At 32.8% G+C, this 21535-nt stretch overlaps 4 protein-coding genes across 6 annotated transcripts; 1 reads left to right on the forward strand and 3 right to left on the reverse strand.

Annotated features, from left to right (window-relative positions):
- Positions 1-224: 224 nt before the first annotated feature.
- Positions 225-5427, reverse strand: LOC144855264 (ras-related protein Rab-7L1-like). Its single transcript, XM_078713067.1, has 6 exons — positions 5355-5427; positions 4686-4875; positions 2850-2921; positions 2297-2478; positions 1893-2017; positions 225-1804 (listed from the first exon to the last, which is right to left on the reverse strand). The coding sequence occupies exons 2-6, from the start codon at positions 4801-4803 to the stop codon at positions 1660-1662; spliced, it is 642 nt and encodes a 213-aa protein (XP_078569193.1). The 5' UTR covers positions 4804-4875; positions 5355-5427; the 3' UTR covers positions 225-1659.
- A 262-nt stretch (positions 5428-5689) lies between these two features.
- Positions 5690-10718, reverse strand: LOC144855394 (B-cell receptor-associated protein 31-like). Its single transcript, XM_078713242.1, has 9 exons — positions 10700-10718; positions 10261-10377; positions 9980-10080; positions 9735-9873; positions 8636-8771; positions 8109-8232; positions 7867-7967; positions 6697-7097; positions 5690-6397 (listed from the first exon to the last, which is right to left on the reverse strand). Exons 2-8 carry the CDS (start codon positions 10350-10352, stop codon positions 7053-7055), a joined length of 738 nt encoding a protein of 245 aa, XP_078569368.1. The 5' UTR covers positions 10353-10377; positions 10700-10718; the 3' UTR covers positions 5690-6397; positions 6697-7052.
- Positions 10719-10970: 252 nt separating this feature from the next.
- LOC144855448 (protein SHQ1 homolog) lies at positions 10971-15818 on the reverse strand. Of its 3 annotated transcripts, none has more exons than XM_078713309.1 (11): positions 15729-15818; positions 14948-15127; positions 14718-14782; positions 14471-14596; positions 14070-14236; positions 13739-13851; positions 13387-13547; positions 13011-13165; positions 12739-12916; positions 12003-12163; positions 10971-11795 (listed from the first exon to the last, which is right to left on the reverse strand). In XM_078713309.1, exons 2-11 carry the CDS (start codon positions 15088-15090, stop codon positions 11223-11225), a joined length of 1842 nt encoding a protein of 613 aa, XP_078569435.1. In that variant the 5' UTR covers positions 15091-15127; positions 15729-15818; the 3' UTR covers positions 10971-11222. The 3 variants fall into 3 exon arrangements, with proteins under 3 accessions (XP_078569435.1, XP_078569436.1, XP_078569437.1); XM_078713310.1 differs by having other exon boundaries at positions 14948-15121; positions 15729-15808; XM_078713311.1 differs by having other exon boundaries at positions 14948-15121; positions 15768-15778.
- Positions 15819-16104: 286 nt separating this feature from the next.
- Positions 16105-21535, forward strand: LOC144855772 (calcium-independent phospholipase A2-gamma-like). Its single transcript, XM_078713698.1, has 9 exons — positions 16105-16189; positions 16630-17861; positions 17955-18101; positions 18205-18356; positions 18440-18706; positions 19258-19318; positions 19617-19808; positions 20105-20303; positions 20682-21535. The coding sequence occupies exons 2-9, from the start codon at positions 16650-16652 to the stop codon at positions 20933-20935; spliced, it is 2484 nt and encodes an 827-aa protein (XP_078569824.1). The 5' UTR covers positions 16105-16189; positions 16630-16649; the 3' UTR covers positions 20936-21535.

Genomic DNA, 21535 nt, shown 5'->3' on the forward strand with positions numbered 1-21535 from the left:
ATGTAGACATATGGAACGCCAAAATGGACTTAAATGAGAGACTCATTGTTTTTGGAGATTATTTTTTTATATCATATAATATTATGCTCTGTGCTATTTTAATTCTTTATAAACATTTACAAAAAAAGGCATTATATAGTTTACATTATATAAACATGCTAAGGAATGTTAGAACACTGAGATCTAGTAAATAAAAATACAAACGCATAATTAATTCAGTTTTACCACGATTTAATCAAGATATTATAATCTATAATGCACCATTTATTAAACAAATTATTTATTTTATTTATAAATATACAAGTGATTCTTATTTTCTATATTTTAAAATACTATTTATATAATTTTTTGATATCATATATTATTAAGCTCTGTGCTATTTTAATTCTTTATAAACATTTATAAAACTTGATAAAACAAAATATTTTTGTTCATTTTGTTCCATAAATAAAAAAAAACATTCTCAGTATCTAAATTTGGCCAGTATCAGAGGCAGAATCTGGGATTGATACAGTATTTCATGTGATGCCTGTATCTGTAACTTTTTACACTTATAATTTTAGTTATTTCAACAATATTTTACAAGGGTGGTGGTCATCTAGAGATAATAATAATATTTGTTTTTATATAGCGCTTATTGCACAATGCTTCTAAGCACTTCACATTATTACCGAGGCCATTTTTTTTATCAAAACACGTATGGAAACACACTGACATAATGCAGCTAGTAATCAGTGCAAAGTTGTGTCTTGATCTAACATGGTACCAATTTATGCACCTTGGTGGAGAGAGGCAAACGTAAGTAAAGTATCTTGCCCAAGGATAAAAGCAATGTGGTGAGAGTTGGATTGGATTGCATACTATAAGCATTCAAAAGTGCCTTGAGCACCTTTGGTAGCGAAGTGCGCTCTAGAAATCTGCATTATTATTATTATTCGAAATCACAATCTCTTTATGGAATTTGACTTTGATACTGGGCAAATATTGTTACACTGAGATACTGCAATATTAATTAAAAAATATATTTAAACAAATTAAATCAAATCCTAATTTTTTTCAAAAGAAGTACGCCGACACATCAAAACACAATTTTAAAATATTTTTTGGAATAAAATATATGTAAAAAAATAATGCAAAATGCTCTGTAAATACTGCATTCAAATTATGACCTTACAACGTTACTGACCTTTACATTTTGACCTTTGTAACATTTGGTAAATTAGAATTATAAATAGTAGTGTTCGTTTTGCAAAAAGACAAGCCTACTCTATGACTCTGAATTGATGACAAGTTTTAAATCTTGCATAAAAAACCATCTAAAAAAAGAAACTAACAAGCAAATATTTTATAGACAATTTAAATTACAAAAGCATTATAATTTTTTTTAAACATTAAGAATTAATAATAATTATGTAAGTAAAGTTGATGCAACAGCTATGCTTGTAAGTAAACATAAAGTAACAGCCAATCTTGCAAGTAAACTTGATGTAAGAGCTATACGTGTAGGTAACCTTGATGTAACAGCTGAACATGGAAACAATAAACTTTTAAAATTAAGTAGTGATATTTTGAATAAGTTGACAGATTGCAACGCTTATTATATATAAAGATTCAAGATTTTTTTAACACATAAAATGAGTTTCACCAGCAATATATTTATCAAGATTGTTGACAACAAAAACCGGACGATTTGGATGTATTTGGCGTTAAGGTAATCCTGCCGGTACTATCAGTGAGTTCGTCAGCTACTGAGCCTGGCTGGCCTGACAGTGTGTTTCTTGCTAGAATTTCTTCTACTAGAAACCTAAAAGTAAAACGAAAACATTTTCATATGACAAAGAAATTAATAAATAATGGTGGGTTTTGTTGAAACAAATGTAAACAATACTTACATCATCGATTCACTTATGTTAGAGCTCTCTTTGACGGATATCTCACTCCAGCCGATGAACCCATTGTTTTGCGAAAGTTCTTGAATATCGCTGGACGAGACCGCACGGTTTTGCGAAAGGTCACACTATAGAACAATATAAAAAAGTAGAAAAATATAAGTGCCATATTAATAATAACAATCGTCGGTAACTGCATCTAAATTTGTCCAGTACTAAGGCAAATTATGTGAGTATCACATGAGATGCGTGTATCATAGACCCTAACATAACACCTTAACTTAAGCTTCTATGATATAGCCGTCACATGTGAAACACATGGGATGGTGTATTATGGAATTAGCCTATGATATGGGACAAATATTGTCATATGACAAGATACGGTACAGTAGTAAAATGATACATACTTTATTGGCAAGAAGCAAACAAGGAAGAGGAGAGCCGTCCTTCAACGATACTTTCGAGTCTAGATCGTTCTTCCATTTCATGACGCTGCTAAACGTTTTATGCATCGTTACATCAAACATAATGACGCATGCTGATGCGTCCTTGTAGTAAACACGAGTCAGTGAGGTGTAACGCTCCTGACCTGAAAAAAAAAACCACCAATCAAATATTATATTACCTACAAAAAAAAACTAAAAACAAAAAATGTTATTCTTCAGACTTTTTTAGTCCATAAATATTACATTTTTTTTAAACCATACTAGGATACAAAAATCATTTAAAATTAAGTAACACATCATGATTAAGACATCAATTAGTAATTAAGACACAATTTACAAATTACTGTGTCATGCACAAATGTATTTACTTAGCAAGTTATCATTATATTTAACAAATAAAGGAATATGAATGAATTGAGGAGGACTCAAGGCTGGGAGGTTTTAAAATTAGGAGAATTATTCAATAAATTTCATAAATGTGACATATTTACAAACATAAATTTATTTTACTCACCACCGATATCCCATAATTGTAACCGAATCGTTTCATCATCATTTAAGGAAAGAACTTTTAAAGCGAAGTCAACTGAAAGAAAAAACAAAAACAAAATTTGATTAAAATTAAATTGGATAAGATTATGTGTACCACAAATGGAATCTAATAAAGTGAAGATGGAATTTTAGGATACCAGCTAATTAACTTCTGATAATGAAACTTTATAGGCCTTTAAAACAATTCTTATCATGGAAGGAATTGGTGGTTATACCATAAGGTAAGAGGTATGTTTATAGGCCTTTAATCAATTCTTATCAGGAAGGGATTGGTGGCTACCATAAGGTAAGAGGTACGTTTATAGGCCTTCAATCAATTCTTATCATGGAAGGAATTGGTGGCTACCATAAGGTAAGAGGTATGTTTATAGGCCTTCAATCAATTCTTATCATGGAAGGGATTGGTGGCTACCATAAGGTAAGAGGTATGTTTATAGGCCTTTAATCAATTCTTATCATGGAAGGGATTGGTGGCTACCATAAGGTAAGAGGTATGTTTGCTAAACATAGGTACCAGTACATATCAACTCTGAAAAAGCTCTATTGACTTACAGGTTTTTATTTCAAAATTAATATAAAGTTTAAAAGCCAATTTGTCTAGCATAAAATAGATAATATTAGTAAGTTTTACAAAATGATTTGTAGTTCAAACAATGGAAACTATGCATATGAAAATTGGATCACATGTTCCCATACAGCTGTGAAACCATCCTTTAAAATCTTATGGAAATCAGGCAATAACTTTTTCAGTAATCCTGCTAACAAACAAATATAGAAAGAAACAAACACACCCGATTGACCTCATAACCTCTTATCAGTAATATAGTAATTTGGGCTATCCTGGAAAATATTTTTATGTCTTTTTTCTTATTAAATTTTCTCATTATAAATTTAATACCACTAGTTTTAGTAGCAGTTAGTAGTAGTGATTTTTTTGTTCTTTTTGTATAGTTAATGGAGTGTAAAACATTAAAACTAATTCATAGGCATATCAAGGTTCACTGCCTAAATTCAGGGTCGTTGACAGAAATATTCAAGGTGGGTGACAAAGGTATTCAATAATAATAATAATAATAGTTCATTCTTATATAGCGCATATAAGCAAGCTCTTAATGGGCTGAACATTATTACCCCAGTCATTTTTTGGATCAAACACATATGGAAACATACTCCCATAATGCAGCTAGTAATCAAAGTTGTGTCTTGATCTAACCGGGTACTCATTTATACACCTGGGTGGAGAAAGGCAAACATGAGTAAAGTATCTTGCCTAAGGATACAAGCAATGCGGTGAGGGTTGGATTCGAACCTCGATCTCACGATCAGTAGTTGAACGTCCAACACACTGCACCTCAAGCCCTCACAAACAGATCATTGGATGGCTAAATGCCTTCACTCATATCTCTAAATTTTGTAATTTACAAACAGAAGTAAATAACCTGTACATATTTAAAATGTATACACTTTGCACTGTACAGTATGACCCACTAACTATACGACCCCCAGGAAAGGTGCATGGATACGTCATTTACAAATAATTACATTACTGCAGGGGTGCGTTAAAAAACCTAGATGGTACGTCACATCAATGAACAATGGTGTGTCAATGTTCCGTCACTTTACAACACACTATGCCATGAACAAATTGAACAATATGGTCACAATGCATCAAAATGGGTGCGTCAGCTAAAGGTAAGTCACTTTTTTTATGCAAGGGTGTGTCATTTTATTACGCATATCGGTCAAATGACGCACCTCTCCTGGGGGTCGTATAGTAGATAAACATAGATTTACGTACCTCCAATTGTTGTTTTGTAATCGTCTCTAAACCGGTTGGATACGTAGCGCTCTACAAAAGAAGTTTTTCCAACCGTTCCATCGCCAATAATCAATACTTTAAATAATCGTTCAATCATCCTCCACTGACAGCTTGCAGAATAATGTTTTGAATACAGTATTTGAATTATCCTCTACTGCACTACTCAGTACTGTATAAATTAAAATGTTAAATATTACTTCATGTATGAAGGGCCAGCAGCAACAGTTTTCACACCTGTTCCAGAAAATTAAATCGAACATTGACATTTTATTTGCCGGACAATATTATTGTAATATTATCGATATCAATTAAAATTTATGAAACATAATAGTACTACTAGAGTACTACTAGCTAGGCCTTATATTATTTCCATCCTGATAATGTAGGCTTTGCAAGCTCCTACAGTAGCATCAATTAGCCTTAGGCCTTTTTATATGCCTTGCAACCAATACTATCTACATTATTATATACCTAGCCCGGATTTCACACTCCTCTGCAGTGTCACCACACTCTGGCTGGGGGCTGGACCTCTTTTCTGGCTGTGAGTGTGATCTAGGCCTAACTAGCTAGCTTAGTTACTAGGCATAAATCCCTAAATAATAAGATCCTTTATTACTGTCTTTAAATTCACATTTGATATCAACTTACCCTTCTTCCTTTCATAAACGCTTCTTTTCCGCTTTGTCTTTCATCACTATCTGTGATAATCGTGACACATCTGTTGTCACAGATCACGTGCGCGAAGGGACCCTGTGCGTCACGTGATTAATCAAAATATTATTATCACGTGACCGAGTTGTATCAAAGTTTTATGTACAGTATTACTAACACTATAGTACATTTTTCCAAAACCATTTATAACTTTTTAAAGCCAAAGAAGTTAGTTGGGAAGCCTTTTAATATGTTTTAATTTAATCTATGCACATTACAAACAAAATGTTGATATATACAGAAAAAAGAAACAAAAACCGAATTGTTTTATTTATTTCAGCATGATTTTTAATTATACATTTTGAAAAAATTACTTGTATTTGGTAAAATTATATTGTACGTAAACAACTTGTTTTCATTTTTTCCAAAACACTACACATGATTCCGAAAATACTAACACTGTATTAAGAATATGTATCAATCTTTATATTAAATTAAAAAATACCATTATTATACATTAAGCTATGTTAATTAACAATGACTATTTGTTACTGATTTTAAAATTATTTGAACATGATTAAATATTATTAAAAATATTATATTACTCAATGTTATCACTGTATGTGCACAACAAGTTTAGTAACTAGTTGTTGTTTCTGTTCTTTTTAATAGCACCACCAGTGGGTAGTTTAATGTATTGTTTTTTTTTTTTTATTGCCATCTAGATCACATAACTAGAAGATTAACATATCGTTTAAATAGCTAAAATCTGTACTAATTATAAAATAACTTTTAAGTTTGAAATAATTTAAATGTAAAGAAAATACCATAGTATTACAGTACTAAACTACTAATCAACTCTCCCAATACTAATAATAACCAAAAAAATGATTGCAATTAGGTCAAATTGGGTTAAACCACGCTATCATTTAATAATGTAAGTATATCTAGTGTAGCTTCAAATACCAAAAGTGCATAACATTGTAAATTATTCTGCCATGATACATACACCTGCCAACTCTCACGCATAATGCGCGAGTCTCACACATAATGTGCGAGTCTCACACATAATGCGCAAGTCTCACACATAATGTGCGAGTCTCACACACAATGCGCGCGGTTCACACATAATGCGCAAGTCTCACACATAATGCGCAAGTCTCACACATAATGTGCGAGTCTCACACACAATGTGCGCGTTTCACACATAATGCGCAAGTCTCACACATAATGTGCGAGTCTCACACATAATGCGCAAGTCTCACACATAATGCGCACGTTTCACACATAATGCGCGAGTCTCGCACATAAGGGCCAATTTTTTATGCCTCACGCATACGTGGCTATTTCTCACGCATCCATAAAAAATATTCAGAAAACATTATTTTGAAATTTTTAGTTATTATAACATAGAGGGTGCTATATACAATTTTAATTTAATGTCTCGCACACTGGTCACTGAAAAAGTTGGCAGGTATAGATATGTAGGGCAGGAAGGCAGTGTGTAATGGGGGTAGATTCTTACCCATTTCGTGACCCTCAAAACTATAAATTCCTTGGTTGTAGATAGTATGTATTGTCTATAGAAATAGAGCTATCACATTAATATGCATCAATCTCATGAATATGCATAAATCATATGAATATGCATCAATCATATGAATAAGCATCAATCTTATGAATATTGATGAGCAGTTAGTTTTCCTTCTTTGATTCTCCATCTTGAGTTTCCAATTGTTTCTAAAGAAATAAGAAAATTGGTTTGGAACAAAACATTCAAGATTCTTTATTCATCGTCATATAAATACAAACATGATAAGCGGTTTCCTGGGTATAAAATTCAAGACAAGATAATAAATACAGCTACAAAACAAACATGAAAAATACAAACAGAACAATTAGTGACTGACAATTAAATAATTGGTTATAGAAAAATATATAGTATTTATGCTATCAGTATGAAAATAATTACTAAATTTAGTTACTGTAATTAATTAAGTCCTACACAGCTACAAATAAATATAATAAATAAGATATGTTGCAGTCCATTGGTCGATAATGATTCAATAAAATAGTCTATCAATGAAAATTGGTATCAAAGAGTCTTATTGCACAAGGTAAGAATGAGTACTTGTGACGGTTTTTTCTCTTAAGTGTTGGTACCATTCTCCCTGATCTGCTAATTTGTAATGTATACATTTAAGGGATGCGTTTCATTCTCAGCAATTGCTTTCACCTTATTCAACATGATTTCTTCACATATACCTTTTTTAGAAGATTCTAGGACATTCGCATTGCTTTATGATTGATCATTGCAGCGACCCAGAAACAACCAAACTATGCATGCATGCGCAAAATAAATTAAAATGAGCACAAATCAAAAGCGCCCCACAGAACACTGACTCAATATGCATTTCAGTCAGGCAGGATGGTTACCTATCTCATTTACAGTGACACTGAAAGTAGGGAAAATAACTATAAATGAGGACATAAAAATATTTAGGCCTACTTGTAACTTGGCATGTTCTACCAGCAGCCTGTCATACTCTGTCGAAACACCTTCTGCCTGTTTCTTGAATGTTTTCAAATCTAGCTTAGCATTTTCCAACTCTGTAAAATATAATCAATTTTGTCAAAAATGAATAACTTTTTTGGTTATTACAAAAAAGAAATCTTTGTTACTCCACAGTAGTTACACTAAAAACATTACAATTCTTCTGAATATAACTGAAAAATGTTTTAGGTAAATACCATTTGTTAAGTTTGTAACTTCTTCTTTTGTAGCTTTTAGTTCTTTGGTAACCTCGCTGTCAGCAACCGCCGCCATGGCAACATCAGCCATTGAGTTCGATCGAGACAGTTTGCGTTTGCCCTCCTACAAAAAAAAAATTGTTTAATATACATATGTAAAATGTTGTTGCCATGCAGAAGTAGCCATAAACGGGGTATTGCCAATGTGAATAAATTATCATATGCTCTAATTCTTAAGCTCTGTCTACACTATCAAACTTTATGTGACGAACAAAATGTGACAACACTAGTGTGACAGTGTAGACAGAGCTTTACAAAACATTTTAATCTTCTATCAACAAACACCGAAGTATAGTCATTGTCTCGGGACCATTCTATTGTCACCATCAGATAGACTTTCTTCATTAGCGCTTCTATGAATGGATGACTAGTTATGAGCGGGAACGCTAGAAGACCCAGTACTGTTTGATTTTACATTCATTGGGGAAATTCCCTGAACACATTCAGGGTATTTAAAATGAGTATACCTTTTCTAATTCTTCAATCTCGGCCATAAGCTTTTTAGCTTGTTCAGATGCTCCTCGAGCCTGCTTCAATGAGGCTTCATTCGATGCAGTTAGACTGGCTTCTTTGGATATCAACTTGCTCATTCTATTCAGCACACTATTGGAAAACAAGAAATTAATCAATTATCAACATTGAATAGAGATAAATTAGTGATAATAATATATATAATAAATATATATATTAATTATATAATTAATAATAATAAATATGAATATTCATTTTCATTACTTTTATTTCGGAAACGTACCTCCATAGTTACAAAATCAATTGCATCACATAAGAAAAAACAAGTTTAAATAAAAAAGGCACACACACACACAAAAGACACCGCTATCAGATCATCTCAGGATCTCCATCATTTTGTTATGGAGCCTGGATGATTCAAATGATGATACCAATACATTCTATCATTCCATTCTTGCTAGCAGACATTAAGAATTAATGTGACCCAATGAATAATCAACAACATTAGAGTTAATGAATATTCAACAATAAACATCAGAGTTAATGAATATTCAACAATAAACATTAGAGTTAATGAATATTCAATAATAAACATTAGAGTTAATGAATATTCAATAATAAGCATTTTTAGTTGGATATTGAGATTGTTTCATGAGTATTGACTGCTCAAGCCGAGTTTAATAGAGCAGCCAATATTTCATCAAATAAATCCTGTATTCCTAATGAATATTATATTAAATAATGAATAATAAATGAACATGAATAGAGGTAATGTATAAAATAATGAATAATTGATAAACAAACTAAATTCATTACTTTACAAGTCAGTCTTAAATATTTATAATAACATATAACAAAATGAAAGCACTCTCAGAAAATGAGTAACGTACTTGGCAAATTATTATTATTTTTGCCCATGTTAAAAGAATACACATTTTTCTTTTTTTTTTAGTGAAGTTATTAATGAACCAATTTTCTTGAATTTCAACCGACATGTTCTGTCTGTAAGTACATACCTATTTATGAATGATAACTTAAAAATTGTAGGCGCTATCGTGCTAACAAACAATTCTATTTTGCCAAGGAAAGACTCACAATAAAAGCAGAAAGGCAAAGCCAGAGATGTAGAGGTTTCGCTGAGCTCTAAACATCTTCATGTTCATTGAGATTTCTGCCTCTGGTAAGTTGATGTCGACCTTTGTATTGGAGTATTTTCTGACTTCACGAACTGCATCTAAAAACATTCAATACAACAATTTATAATTGTTCATTTATTTCTGATTTTAAAGGCTTTCGGGCACAAAACTTGAGAACTGTGCATAATAGAATCTTAAACTTACCAAGAAAGAGGAGAATAAGAATAACCACAAGAAATTTGAAATAAATATGCGCATAATCCGTCAATATTTTTAACCAGCGTGATCTGAACACTTTCTGCCACCTAAAAGAAAAGAATCATTTATACAACTAAAACAAATATTTGAAAAGTTATAAATTTATTATAAATTGAGTTTTCTATTAAAATTAAATCAATTATTTCACACACAAAGCACACGTTTGTCCCAACCGAATGTAATACAGGATCTTGTCAAGTAATTTAATAACATCATAGGCTACTTACATGTATGATTTAATAAATGGCAACATGAATAATATCACAACAAAAATCTCAAAATAAAGAATAGCGGCAACAAAATTCCACTGCAACGACATTTTCGTTTGATTGCTTGAATTGAATCTGTAAAGTAATCATTTAATCAATAAGCATGTCAAAATTGTAATATCTAGACCCTAGTTATGTAAGCATTGTAAGCCTGGCTATAGGAGCTACTACTAACTGGGCCTAGGCCTAGGCTAGCTAGGGAGCATTGTTGGCCTAGCTAGGCCTAGCCCTAGACTAGTACTACTACTAGCCTAGGCCTAACCTAGCTAGCCTAGCCCCAGCAGGCAGGCTATTTATCACACGGTTATTTACCTGAATTCTAACACACGTATCTAGTATAAATTAAACATACAGTATATAGGCCTACCTTTTTATAATAACGCAAAATGAAAAATACCTCACGACTAAAAATAACCCAGACAATCTTATTTCTCCACGTAGATTTATCAAGATCAAGTTAAAAAACCATACGGATACGGATTCCGATTGGCTATTTGCACGTAGGAAACTTTATGGCAAGCCAAGTCCGCCAAAACAAAGGCACAAAACATAAATAGTTTGAATTCAAATTGTGCAAATCATGCATAACAATGGTATTTGATCTTACAGTTATTGTAGTTCAAATAGGCGTGTTGAGATTACATCATGCAAACAAAAAATTATTAAACCGACTGTTTAACTAATAATTGCATTTTATTTGCTTGATAATTCATACAATAGTGCACAGTTCTCTAAACTTTGTGCCCAAAAGACAATCAAATAATTTTGTAGAATGATTCAGATGAAGAATTTACATATGTTTTGCGAGAACTGTACTTTCCCATGCACTTGAAATAGACAAAATATTAATACAGTATATAATACAATATATAAATAATATACAGCACAAATTTATAATAAAAGGGTAGCATAGGCAATTTTTATTCAAACATCTCAATCTTTTTAACTGGTGGTTTGTGTATCCACTCAATAAAAGCAGGATCTGAAGAGTCTGTATCTTTAAAGTCTAGCTTAGTTACTGTATCATCAGAGACTATAGATAATTCAGACAACGGTTCTACAACTTGGGCTGTTACATCAATCGTTCTACAACCTTCCTTTTTTACATCATTATCAACGTTACTTTCATTTTTTTGCAATTCTCCTGCACCATTTAAGCCATGTATTGAAATATTTTTCGAAACTTCATGTTCATCTTTTAAAGATAAATGTTCAAATTCTTCAATTCCATTAATTACACTTTCTTCTGCTGATTCTCCACATTTTTCAGTAACAAAACCTTCTGATTGTTTCATTTCTTCTTCGGCAGTTTTAATCACAGATTCCTCCACAGCAGAGGGGTTAGCATGAGTATAAAGAATTTCTGGGTAGCCATATTGCTGTATGTCGGCTTCACTGGTCGTTTCTTCGTTTTCTTCTTCTTCCAAAACCAACTCAGCTGCTTGTTCTAATTCCACCAGGTCAAAACCAATGTCATCCTTGTGAACTTTAACCTTAAAATCAAACGTCAATGGCATTACTATTATACTCAGTTATTGTACTTTTACGTTAGTATTCTTTTACAAGCACTACCAGCGGCCATTTTGAATTTTGTATGCGATTTTTAAGAATCTATTTTACTATTACAGTTTAAAAATGATTTAAAACATTGCTGGACCCCTTCTGGTACTTGAACACTCTACATTACATCTAAATCTCACCTTCCTCAGAGCTTTGGCAACCGATTCCAACCTCCGTTGGCTAACCGTCTGAACCCACAGGCAGTAGTCTGTGATATACAACTCATTTAGAATGTAGTGTGGATCATCATGAGACAACAATTGATGAATCTCTAGCAAGCATTTCAACAACCTTCTTCGACCTATTACAACACAAACCAAATTCTTAAGGCCAACTCAGACAGTATCGTACGACAAGTCGTCTCGTCGGGAGAAACTATAAACATGTTTAAAGTTCTTGCGACGACCTAAAAACTATCGCAAGACGGGATTGTATTCAGAGAGCACAGACGAGTCAAGACGTTTTTCGTTGGGCCTCGTCGTACGATGTTGTCCGGGTTGACCGTATACAGTCAACTCTACCACCTTTGGGCTGGCCTATAATATCTCGTTTTCTGGAGAGCGTTCTAGAATGCGTTTTTAATGGTAAAAATGAATTTGGGACCTTTTGAACCTCAAGAAAAGTCTGGTTTTAAGAGAGTCCGGTATTGGGAGAGACTGTATTCATAAACAAATACTCAAAATATTTAAAAATATATCTTGATAATTATGTGTTAAAATATACAATCAATCATTGAAATGGAAAAAGTAGACCCAAATATGGAAATCAATTTCCATATTTGGGTCTATTTCCAAATATAGAAATTGACTCATCCAATGTAACCTTACAGGGGGGAAAATAAATAAACAATCCACTCCGATATAAAATGTTTTTTACCTAAAAAAAAGATTTTTTTCACATCATTTAGGACTTTACTGGATAGTTTCCAGTGTCGGTAGAGGGGGTAGCAAATGCTCCTACGAAAACTGGCTTCAACAACGTCTTGTAAAGAAGTAAATGAATTCATCCAACTAAGCGTTGAGCTTAGCTTACAGATGGTCCAAGCCGACTCCACCTGAATATAAATAACAAAGACATTCAAATTTTAAATTAAAATATTTTTTTGCCGAATAAACCGTATATTGGTAAATCTGTGACGTGATACATACATTGTTATCACCTTCTGTTGTCCTATAATTATATGCATACGCATATAAAATATCAACCAATGACAGCAGAGCAACGCTATCACTTTCTTTATCATGTAGGATCTCTCGACGTGGTAGTTTTCTCATCTGTTCCTTCTCGTCATCAGAAAAAATAACTGAAAACAAAAAACAGAAATATTTATTTTTTACTTGATGGACATATTTTCTCTTGGCTCTGTGGTCATACAAAGAATTTGTTTAGACATTTAAACATAGAAGATTGAAATTTAGATCACAATGAACATGTATAGAGGCAGACTTCAGGTTTCCTAGGTTAAGGTTAAGCTACAGCAATAACTGGGAATTGGAAACTTTATTATTAATAACTTTAACCAACCGATTTGCTCTTCATCAGATGATCTCAGATTATCTTGGCCAGAGTCCTTGGTCTGATCAAATTCTTGGCCTTGTTTATTCCGCATTTCAGTATATTCACTTTCCCATGGTGCCTTGTAGGCTAGTAAACACTGAATACATTCATCTTCATATAGATCAGCTCTAAAAATCGAGATTTCAATGACAATAGCTATATATTCATACAATACAATTCAAAATTTATTACAATAAAAGGGAAGAACAGTTTATACTGCTATCACAAATTCACGAAATTGACTCGAGGAATGGTAGTGAGTTTGTTTAGTTTTTAGAATGGGTTCAGGGGAATATTTTTCTGGTATATTATGACTCACAGATAATGATCTTCGTCAAAGTGTTCTTTTTCATCTTCCATACTGTATTTCATTCTGTTCATTGGCGTTGTATTATCTGGATCTTTAACGTCAACAATCCCGCAAAGCTCATCCTGAAATAAAAAAAAAGGTATTATATTATCACCAGATCAAATATTACCATATAAAACGGAGTATAATTTCAGAGGGCTTTGTGTTATTTGATGAAAATTAGGGGTGGCATATGAATGATTATATTCGGGCCTTATACAGTAATCGGAAACACTTAGCTGGAACATTTTCTAATATATTTTTTTCCTGTACTGTAATATGTAATAACATTTGTACTAACCTGCAGTCTATTAAACACACCACTCTTTTTATTGGCAAAGCCGTAACAAGCGTTGCCAACAGTTACGGTCTCGTCATCCAAATATGGTGCTTGAATCACCTGCCAATCAATCTCCTCCTCATCATCATCTTCAAGTGTCTGACTAGGCTCACAAGACCCAGAGGAATCTATAAACAAAATAGAAATATAAAGGGCAGAGGTTAAAGTACAGTACTACTCTAATATCAATTAGAAAAGAAAGGAGGTATTATTGTTACAAAGTCTCCCTAACTCTCTGAAAGTCAAAAACTCTCCCAAGACCAGAATGTTCTTGAGGTCCAAAATGCAATCAGAACACAAAAAAAGTACACATTTTAGGACCAGGCTAGGGTGTTTGGTACTAGGAGAGATGATCAACAAACCTGTGACTTCTATAGACGCTCCCTGGACGTGTGTCTGACCGCTTGGTGCCAAGAGCTTGGTCAGCATGCCTAGACCTTCAAAGTATTCACCATTGGTTGCCTTTGGAATTACAACTGTGAAAGCTCCTGAAATATTACAGTAGAGAGAGAGTCAGTCTTGCATTTAAAATCACAGGTGGTAGCCATGCACTAATAATAGAACTTATTATTTATTAATTATTTATTAAATTAATAATATTAATTGTACCTTCATCAACATCATAACTTGCGGTCTCACTACCATCCTCAACTAGTCCTCCAGGTAGATTTAATCTGAAAGGTGAAAGATGTAATATTTTAATTGGTGGATCCATGATTTTGAAATAGCCCATCTAGGGGGAGGGGAAACAGGCCGTACCCCCTCTTGGACCCGCCTCTTTAAGTTGTATAGTTTAACTACTGTTCTAGGCACAAAAAAAAAATAAATCAATTGTATACCTCAAAAAGTATGGTTTTGAATAGAATTTAAAAACTTTTCCATCCACATCGATTTCAACATCCGATACCTTGGCAAACCTTGCCTTGATCAATATAGTAATGGTGTTATGAGTCTGTGTGATGTCAAAGGCTGGCGTCAGCATGGTTCTTGATGTAAATTATATAATACACAACCTGAAACTGAAGAGTATACAAAAGTATTGGTTGAATGTTATTCAATTTATGCTCTTTAATTATTATGTAGACCTACAGTTGGCCTATAACATAACAGAAACAATATGAATTAATAATTTTTGACATGGTAGTCTGTGTTGGACTTGATTCAAGCAGCAAGGCATGAACAATAATATACAAAAATATAAATAAAATACAAACAACTAATAATAATATATTATAGTACTCGGGATACAAAAACCATGCGCAAAATATGACAAATTTTTGACATATATAAAATTAAAAATTATATTCATTCAGTTTAATATTTTAACAAATAATTTAGTAAATTCCCATTTGTTTATTTTGTGTTTTTCCGATTTATTCATCATAGGCATATAATAATATAATCAGGTCGTTTCGTCCTATTTTTCAGCCATCTATTGCCGTCTAACAATAGTAACTGAGCTGGTGGCGTCTGATTGCAGCCTAACTAATAATAAACTAATCATATGCCTACTAAACTAGCCTAGCCCCGGGCCTAGTTCAGACCTGAATTAACCTACGCTATTAACCTATACAAAAAATGTCTTAATAATAAATAAAAATGCTTTAGTATGTGTTGTACATTGGTTTTTGTTTTCAGCAAAATAACAGAAAAACACACGTGCATCGATGACTCTCTCAAAATGCAATGTTTACTTCTTGTCACGCAAGGGTGATTCGAATTTAAACTTTTAGGCTTATTATTAGAATTAAATAAACTTTTAACTTTAATTACACATGATAAATTTTCAAATAAATTAAAACAATAAATTAAATTTAAATCAGTTTAATATTGTTTAACACTATTTGGAAATTTGTACATCCTTAACTTTGAAATTGAAAATTATTTGAAATGGGCAACAGAACGGACCAATCACATGACTGGAATGAGTCACACCTTCAAAATGATAAACAAAATCAAAAACCCAAACATGATCGTACGATTCTTTGCTTACGTACGTACGTGTTGTTGACAGTGTTATTGTTTTGATGAAGAAATAAATGTAACTGGCGATGTTTAACTAGTGATATAACAGATTATTTGTAAGTGATGTTATATATAAATAGTTGGTACACACTTTCGTAGTTTTAGAGGAATTTAAAATAGGCCTAGGCCTACTACTACTACTACTAGTACTAGGCCTCTCTTTTCTCTATATATACTATACTATCTACTACTAGACTAGGCCTAGGATATATTATAGACTATAGCCTAGTCTAGACTAGGCCTAGCTAGTAGGCCAGCAGGCCCTAGCTAGTTACACTTACACTTTATGTATAGTAGGCCCTATCTACAGCAGTTGGGCCTAACTAGATGCCCAACTTCATATCTTGTAGTAGAGTAGTAGAGTACGTAGTACACCACTCTTTTGTTTGAACAGTATACACACACACACACATTTCAAACAAACAATCAACATTTATTATGCAATCGACAGCTCAGGTATGTTAATTTAATACCTGTATTTACTTTTGATTTTTAGTGTGCGATACTCGGTTAATCATGGCATTCACCAGTACTGTAAACCATCAGGGTATGATGATGTCACTGAAGTCAAGAGCCATCTACAAAACTGTTGAAAACAATATCTCAAGACCGACGAAAATCAATAAAACAAGAAACTTTACAAACACAACTCATTTTAAAAGGGGTAGAATACTTAGAGCTACTAGTGCTTTACGGGAGTACACCTTTCATGGCGTTAATGTACGTGCTGCGTATTTACAATCACAGTTATTAACATCGTATCCGAGAAAATACAGCTCCTCAAATCAGGGAAAGCACAATGAGTCCATTAAAAATGACATTTTTAGATTGTCACAAAATGAAACTACCGACGTTTTAAACAAATTAAACGCCAGGATTGAGGAACGATATTCAGAAGTGAAAGAAAAAGCAAACGTGATGGTGAACTCCTTAAAAGATAAGGTTAATAACTCTACGTCTAGTTTTGGTCCGACGACATTATTTCAACTTAAATCGAATGAAAATCCTCAAAAAGTGGTTCAGCACAATAATAACCATTTAGATGAAACTGATAAAAAATCAAGTAGTGATAATAAAACGGATTTAACGACGGATTCCTTAAATTCAAATGCTGTCACTGATGAACTAACGTCGTTTGGAAATAATGAATCATCTGAAAATCATGATGAACCTCCCAGTTGTAGTGAAGAGTCTTCTGGTTTGGTCAAAATATCTGATAAAGTCGAAAGCAAGAAAGACAGCAGGTTGAATCTAAATAAAGTGAAAATGTCATTACCATCACTAGAAGATATAAAGTCAACATCATCATTCAAAAACGCTACCTCATTTACCGAAACAACTTTGAAAAGAGCAGCTCAAAAGACTGACGATATGACTCAGGATCTACAGGGAACCCTCACCAGTATAAAAGACAAGATCTCTAGTATTCCGAAGATCGACCAGTTCACAACAAGATTCAAAGGAAGCAAGGTGAAATCTGCGGCAGAACGAAATAGAGATCTTCCTTCTCCACAAGGCAAGGTTTACACGCTTGAAGACACATTGCTGAAAATGGGAGAAATGGCGGGTTCTACGGTGAATATTGTTGCTTCTTCCCCGGCAAGTTATGCATCTAAATTAGAAGGTGAGACGACCACGACAAAGATGAAGAAGTACCTGGAGCAAACGGTGAAAGCAGTGAAGCGTCAAGAAAACACATCAAACAACAAAAACCAAGGAAAATTAAAAGTACGTTGAAGAAGAAATAAATAAAAATGTTAGTTAAAACATTTAGTTCTTTTAAACTCTAAATAAAAATTAATATTTGTTTCTCATTTCTAGATATGCAAAGCAAGCATAGATAATCGCACGAAGGCTCTTTCAATTGGTGTCCGAACTGCCGAAACAACAGCTATGAAGCTATTGCGAGTAGAACGGCTTGCTGAACATCTCCTACAATATCCGGAATCACGACAGGTTGCTGTAAAGGTACGGCAAAGCAAATCTATTTTAGCATCAATTTTTATGATTTTTCGGCGCCCAGGTCGGATTAGCTTTATAGACCTAATAATTGTTTTCGTTTATTTTATAGGTCGGCGCTATACCTTCGTTATTAAAGATGCAAAAAACTTGGGACAGAGCACTGATAGAACACGTGCACATGTGTTTGGCGTTGCTCGGTTACGTGCCGAATGCGAGAGGACGAGGGCTTCGAGTACTGAGCATTGATGGAGGAGGAGCAAGGTATAAACCGATTAAAAAAAAACCGAAAAAAAAACATGAAATTTTATTTTACAAAATTACCAAGATGTATTTTTTTTTCTTAGAGGGGTGATTCCTATCCAAGTTTTACATGAGCTGGAGCGGCGCACAAATTGTAGAATTCGGGACATGTTTGACTACATCATGGGCGTCAGTTCGGGTGGCGTGCTTGCTTTCCTACTATCCTTCGGCCAATCAACACTGGATGAGTGCAGTGCGATATATAGGAGACAATCCCTGGAGGTTTTTAAAAGGAACTCTTTGATTGGAACTGGAAAGCTATTTCTCAACCACGCTTTTTATGATACGGAAGGCTGGGCTAACATTTTGAAGTAAATACAATGAATTAAATATTAGAAATATCTTTAAATTAAAATGAATTGAGAATAGACTTAATATAAAACATATATAATGAACATTTTCTCTAGATACTTATATACAATAATAAAATATTAATCTATAGATCCTTAATACATACAATATAATATTCTATAGATCCTTAATATATACATTTTTCTATAGATCCTTACTAAATACAATAAATTAAAATGTTCTATAGATCCTTACTAAATTTTTTTAATGTTTATCAAAATCAATATTTTATGGCATCCTGTTGCGTGTATGTATTTATTTATTTATTTTCAATCTTTCTACATAGCAAAAAAACAAACATAATATAAGTATAACAGGGAAGTAGCGGAAAAGCAAAAGTATAAAACTGTCATCTTGTGATGTGCTTGACCAGCCCCTGTCAACTTGAACGATACAATAAAACCGACATTTAACAAATTTAGAAAAATACATAAAAAAATATGGTATAATAAAATGTTAACAAAAGTGTTGGCCGAAGTGTTGTATAATTTGAATGTCAATATTTTTTCAGGACTTATCCAATGGCAAAGGAGAGAATGATAGAATTTGCCAAGGACCCAACTTGTCCAAAGGTAAAACCTATTTAATCTGCACTAAATCATAAATCCTTGCTTGTACTTTATTTGTTATATAATTTATCTAAAGCTCTGTCTACACTATTAAACTTTATGGGACAAAGAAATGTGATATATGTCCATATATGGACACAATGATGTCATACCACTACCATAATATGGACACTTTTTTGTCAAACTAGTTTTATAGTGTAAACAGAGCTTTAAAAATGTATACATTTTTTTAATGCCTAAAATTTGTATCACTTTTTTGTGCATGCTTTACATTATTTTATTTTTGTTCTTCTCCACCAAGGTTGCAACCATAGCAACACTAATCAATCAAGGTGCTTTGAAGGACTACCTCTTTCGTAATTACAACTTACCAGCTGGCGTGTCGTCTAGATACCTAGGCAGCTCATCGTACCCATCCTGGCAAGCCCTCAGGGCATCCTCTGCTGCACCGGGCTACTTCGAGGAACACAAACTTGATGATTATATTTTCCAGGTAAAGACGAGAACAACATGGTCATAGAATGAGGTTATTTTTTAGTTAAACAACCCATTTTATCCAAGGACATTTCTTAATTTAACTTCATCATGGGGAATAAAGTTTGTATGAAATAAAGACTTGCATATTTAATTTAATCTATATGTATCCAACACAAATTCAATAATTATAGTAATACTGTACAGGATTTGTCTATTCAAACTCGCCACACATTGCATTTAGCTGTGTCTATATAAACTCACCCCCATCTACCGTAAACTAGATGCAAATTTCTTTTTCGTTCTCTCGTACAGGATGGCGGTGTATTGACAAACAACCCATCTGCGTTAGCGATACACGAATGCAAGCTTCTTTGGCCGAACACGCCAATACAATGCGTCATCTCTCTTGGTACGGGAAGATGGGATCCGCAAGGGTCAAATGTCAACCAGGGTTTCAGCACACTGAAAGAAAAATTGGTTAAGATCATGCTCAGTGCTACCGACACTCAGTGTAAGTGATGTTTACACTATCAAACTTTATGTGACAACAAAATGTGATGTGCCCATACATGGACATGATGATGTCATATCACTACCATATTTGGGCATATCACTAGCATATCAATGCAATACATTAAATCTTCAAACAAATATAAACCATTAATGTAAAGTTTGCAATACACCATGTACATATAGTTCTGAAAAAAACTGTCGAGTTTCATGTTATAATTAGTCTGCTTTTATGAAATGAAATTAAGAAGTGGTGTACTGCAAACATTATATCAACATTTGATTTCCCATGCAAACCTTCAAACAATATAATATAAATCGTGCTATCTTTTTGGTGATGTGAAGAAAAATGAATAAAAGTTTTGTTTTGTTTCAACAGCTGTCCACACTATTATGAATGATCTCTTACCTCCAAAAACCTACTACCGGTTCAACCCGTTTTTATCGGAGGACTTTGACCTTGACGAGAATCGACCTGAAAAACTGAACATGATGGAGGAAGACATTCGCTTGTATTTAGAAGAAAACGAACAAAAAATCGCAGATGCAGTAAAGGCGCTAACATATAAAAAAACTCCCATACAAAAAGTTTCCGATTGGGTGAAACATAAAAAACTCCTTTACGATGTTTAATCATTATTTAAATGTTATTGTTGGTGTGCTTTTTTTTCTTCTTTTTTTATTTTTGGTATTAAAGTTAATACAACATTTAATTTTTTAAAGGTATTAAATAAAGTTATTGTAAATCATTTTAAAAAACAGTTCAAGATATATATTTATTTATTTGTAAATTTTATTATAATCATGATAAGAAACATATGTGAATATTTCGCTTTATAATTTATAATTTGATTAAAATAATTTTCATACTCTTATTAATCTGTTAATCTTACAATTTTTTTAAATATTTTTATCTAAGTTTACCTCAATTTTGCCTTTATTTGCGCATAGTAAATAATTTTATAATTATGCAACTGTTTACTAATATGTAATTATATAATAAAGGGAAAAAACAAAAATGTTAATACTATTGAAAGCAGATAAATGTGAAAATAAGGCATTGTTCAGTTTGTCAAAATATTACAATTAATATTGATTAATATTAATAATAACAGTTGAATTATGTATGGGGTGAGAGGAAGGAACCAAATGAGACTCAAGTTATTTCCTCATTTACTGTAATATTGTGCAATGTTATTTGCAGCTAATGTTATTAAACACATCTGACTTATA

Source organism: Antedon bifida, chromosome 11 (genome assembly GCF_963402885.1).
Source record: "Antedon bifida chromosome 11, ecAntBifi1.1, whole genome shotgun sequence".
In the NCBI taxonomy this organism is placed as follows: domain Eukaryota; kingdom Metazoa; phylum Echinodermata; class Crinoidea; order Comatulida; family Antedonidae; genus Antedon; species Antedon bifida.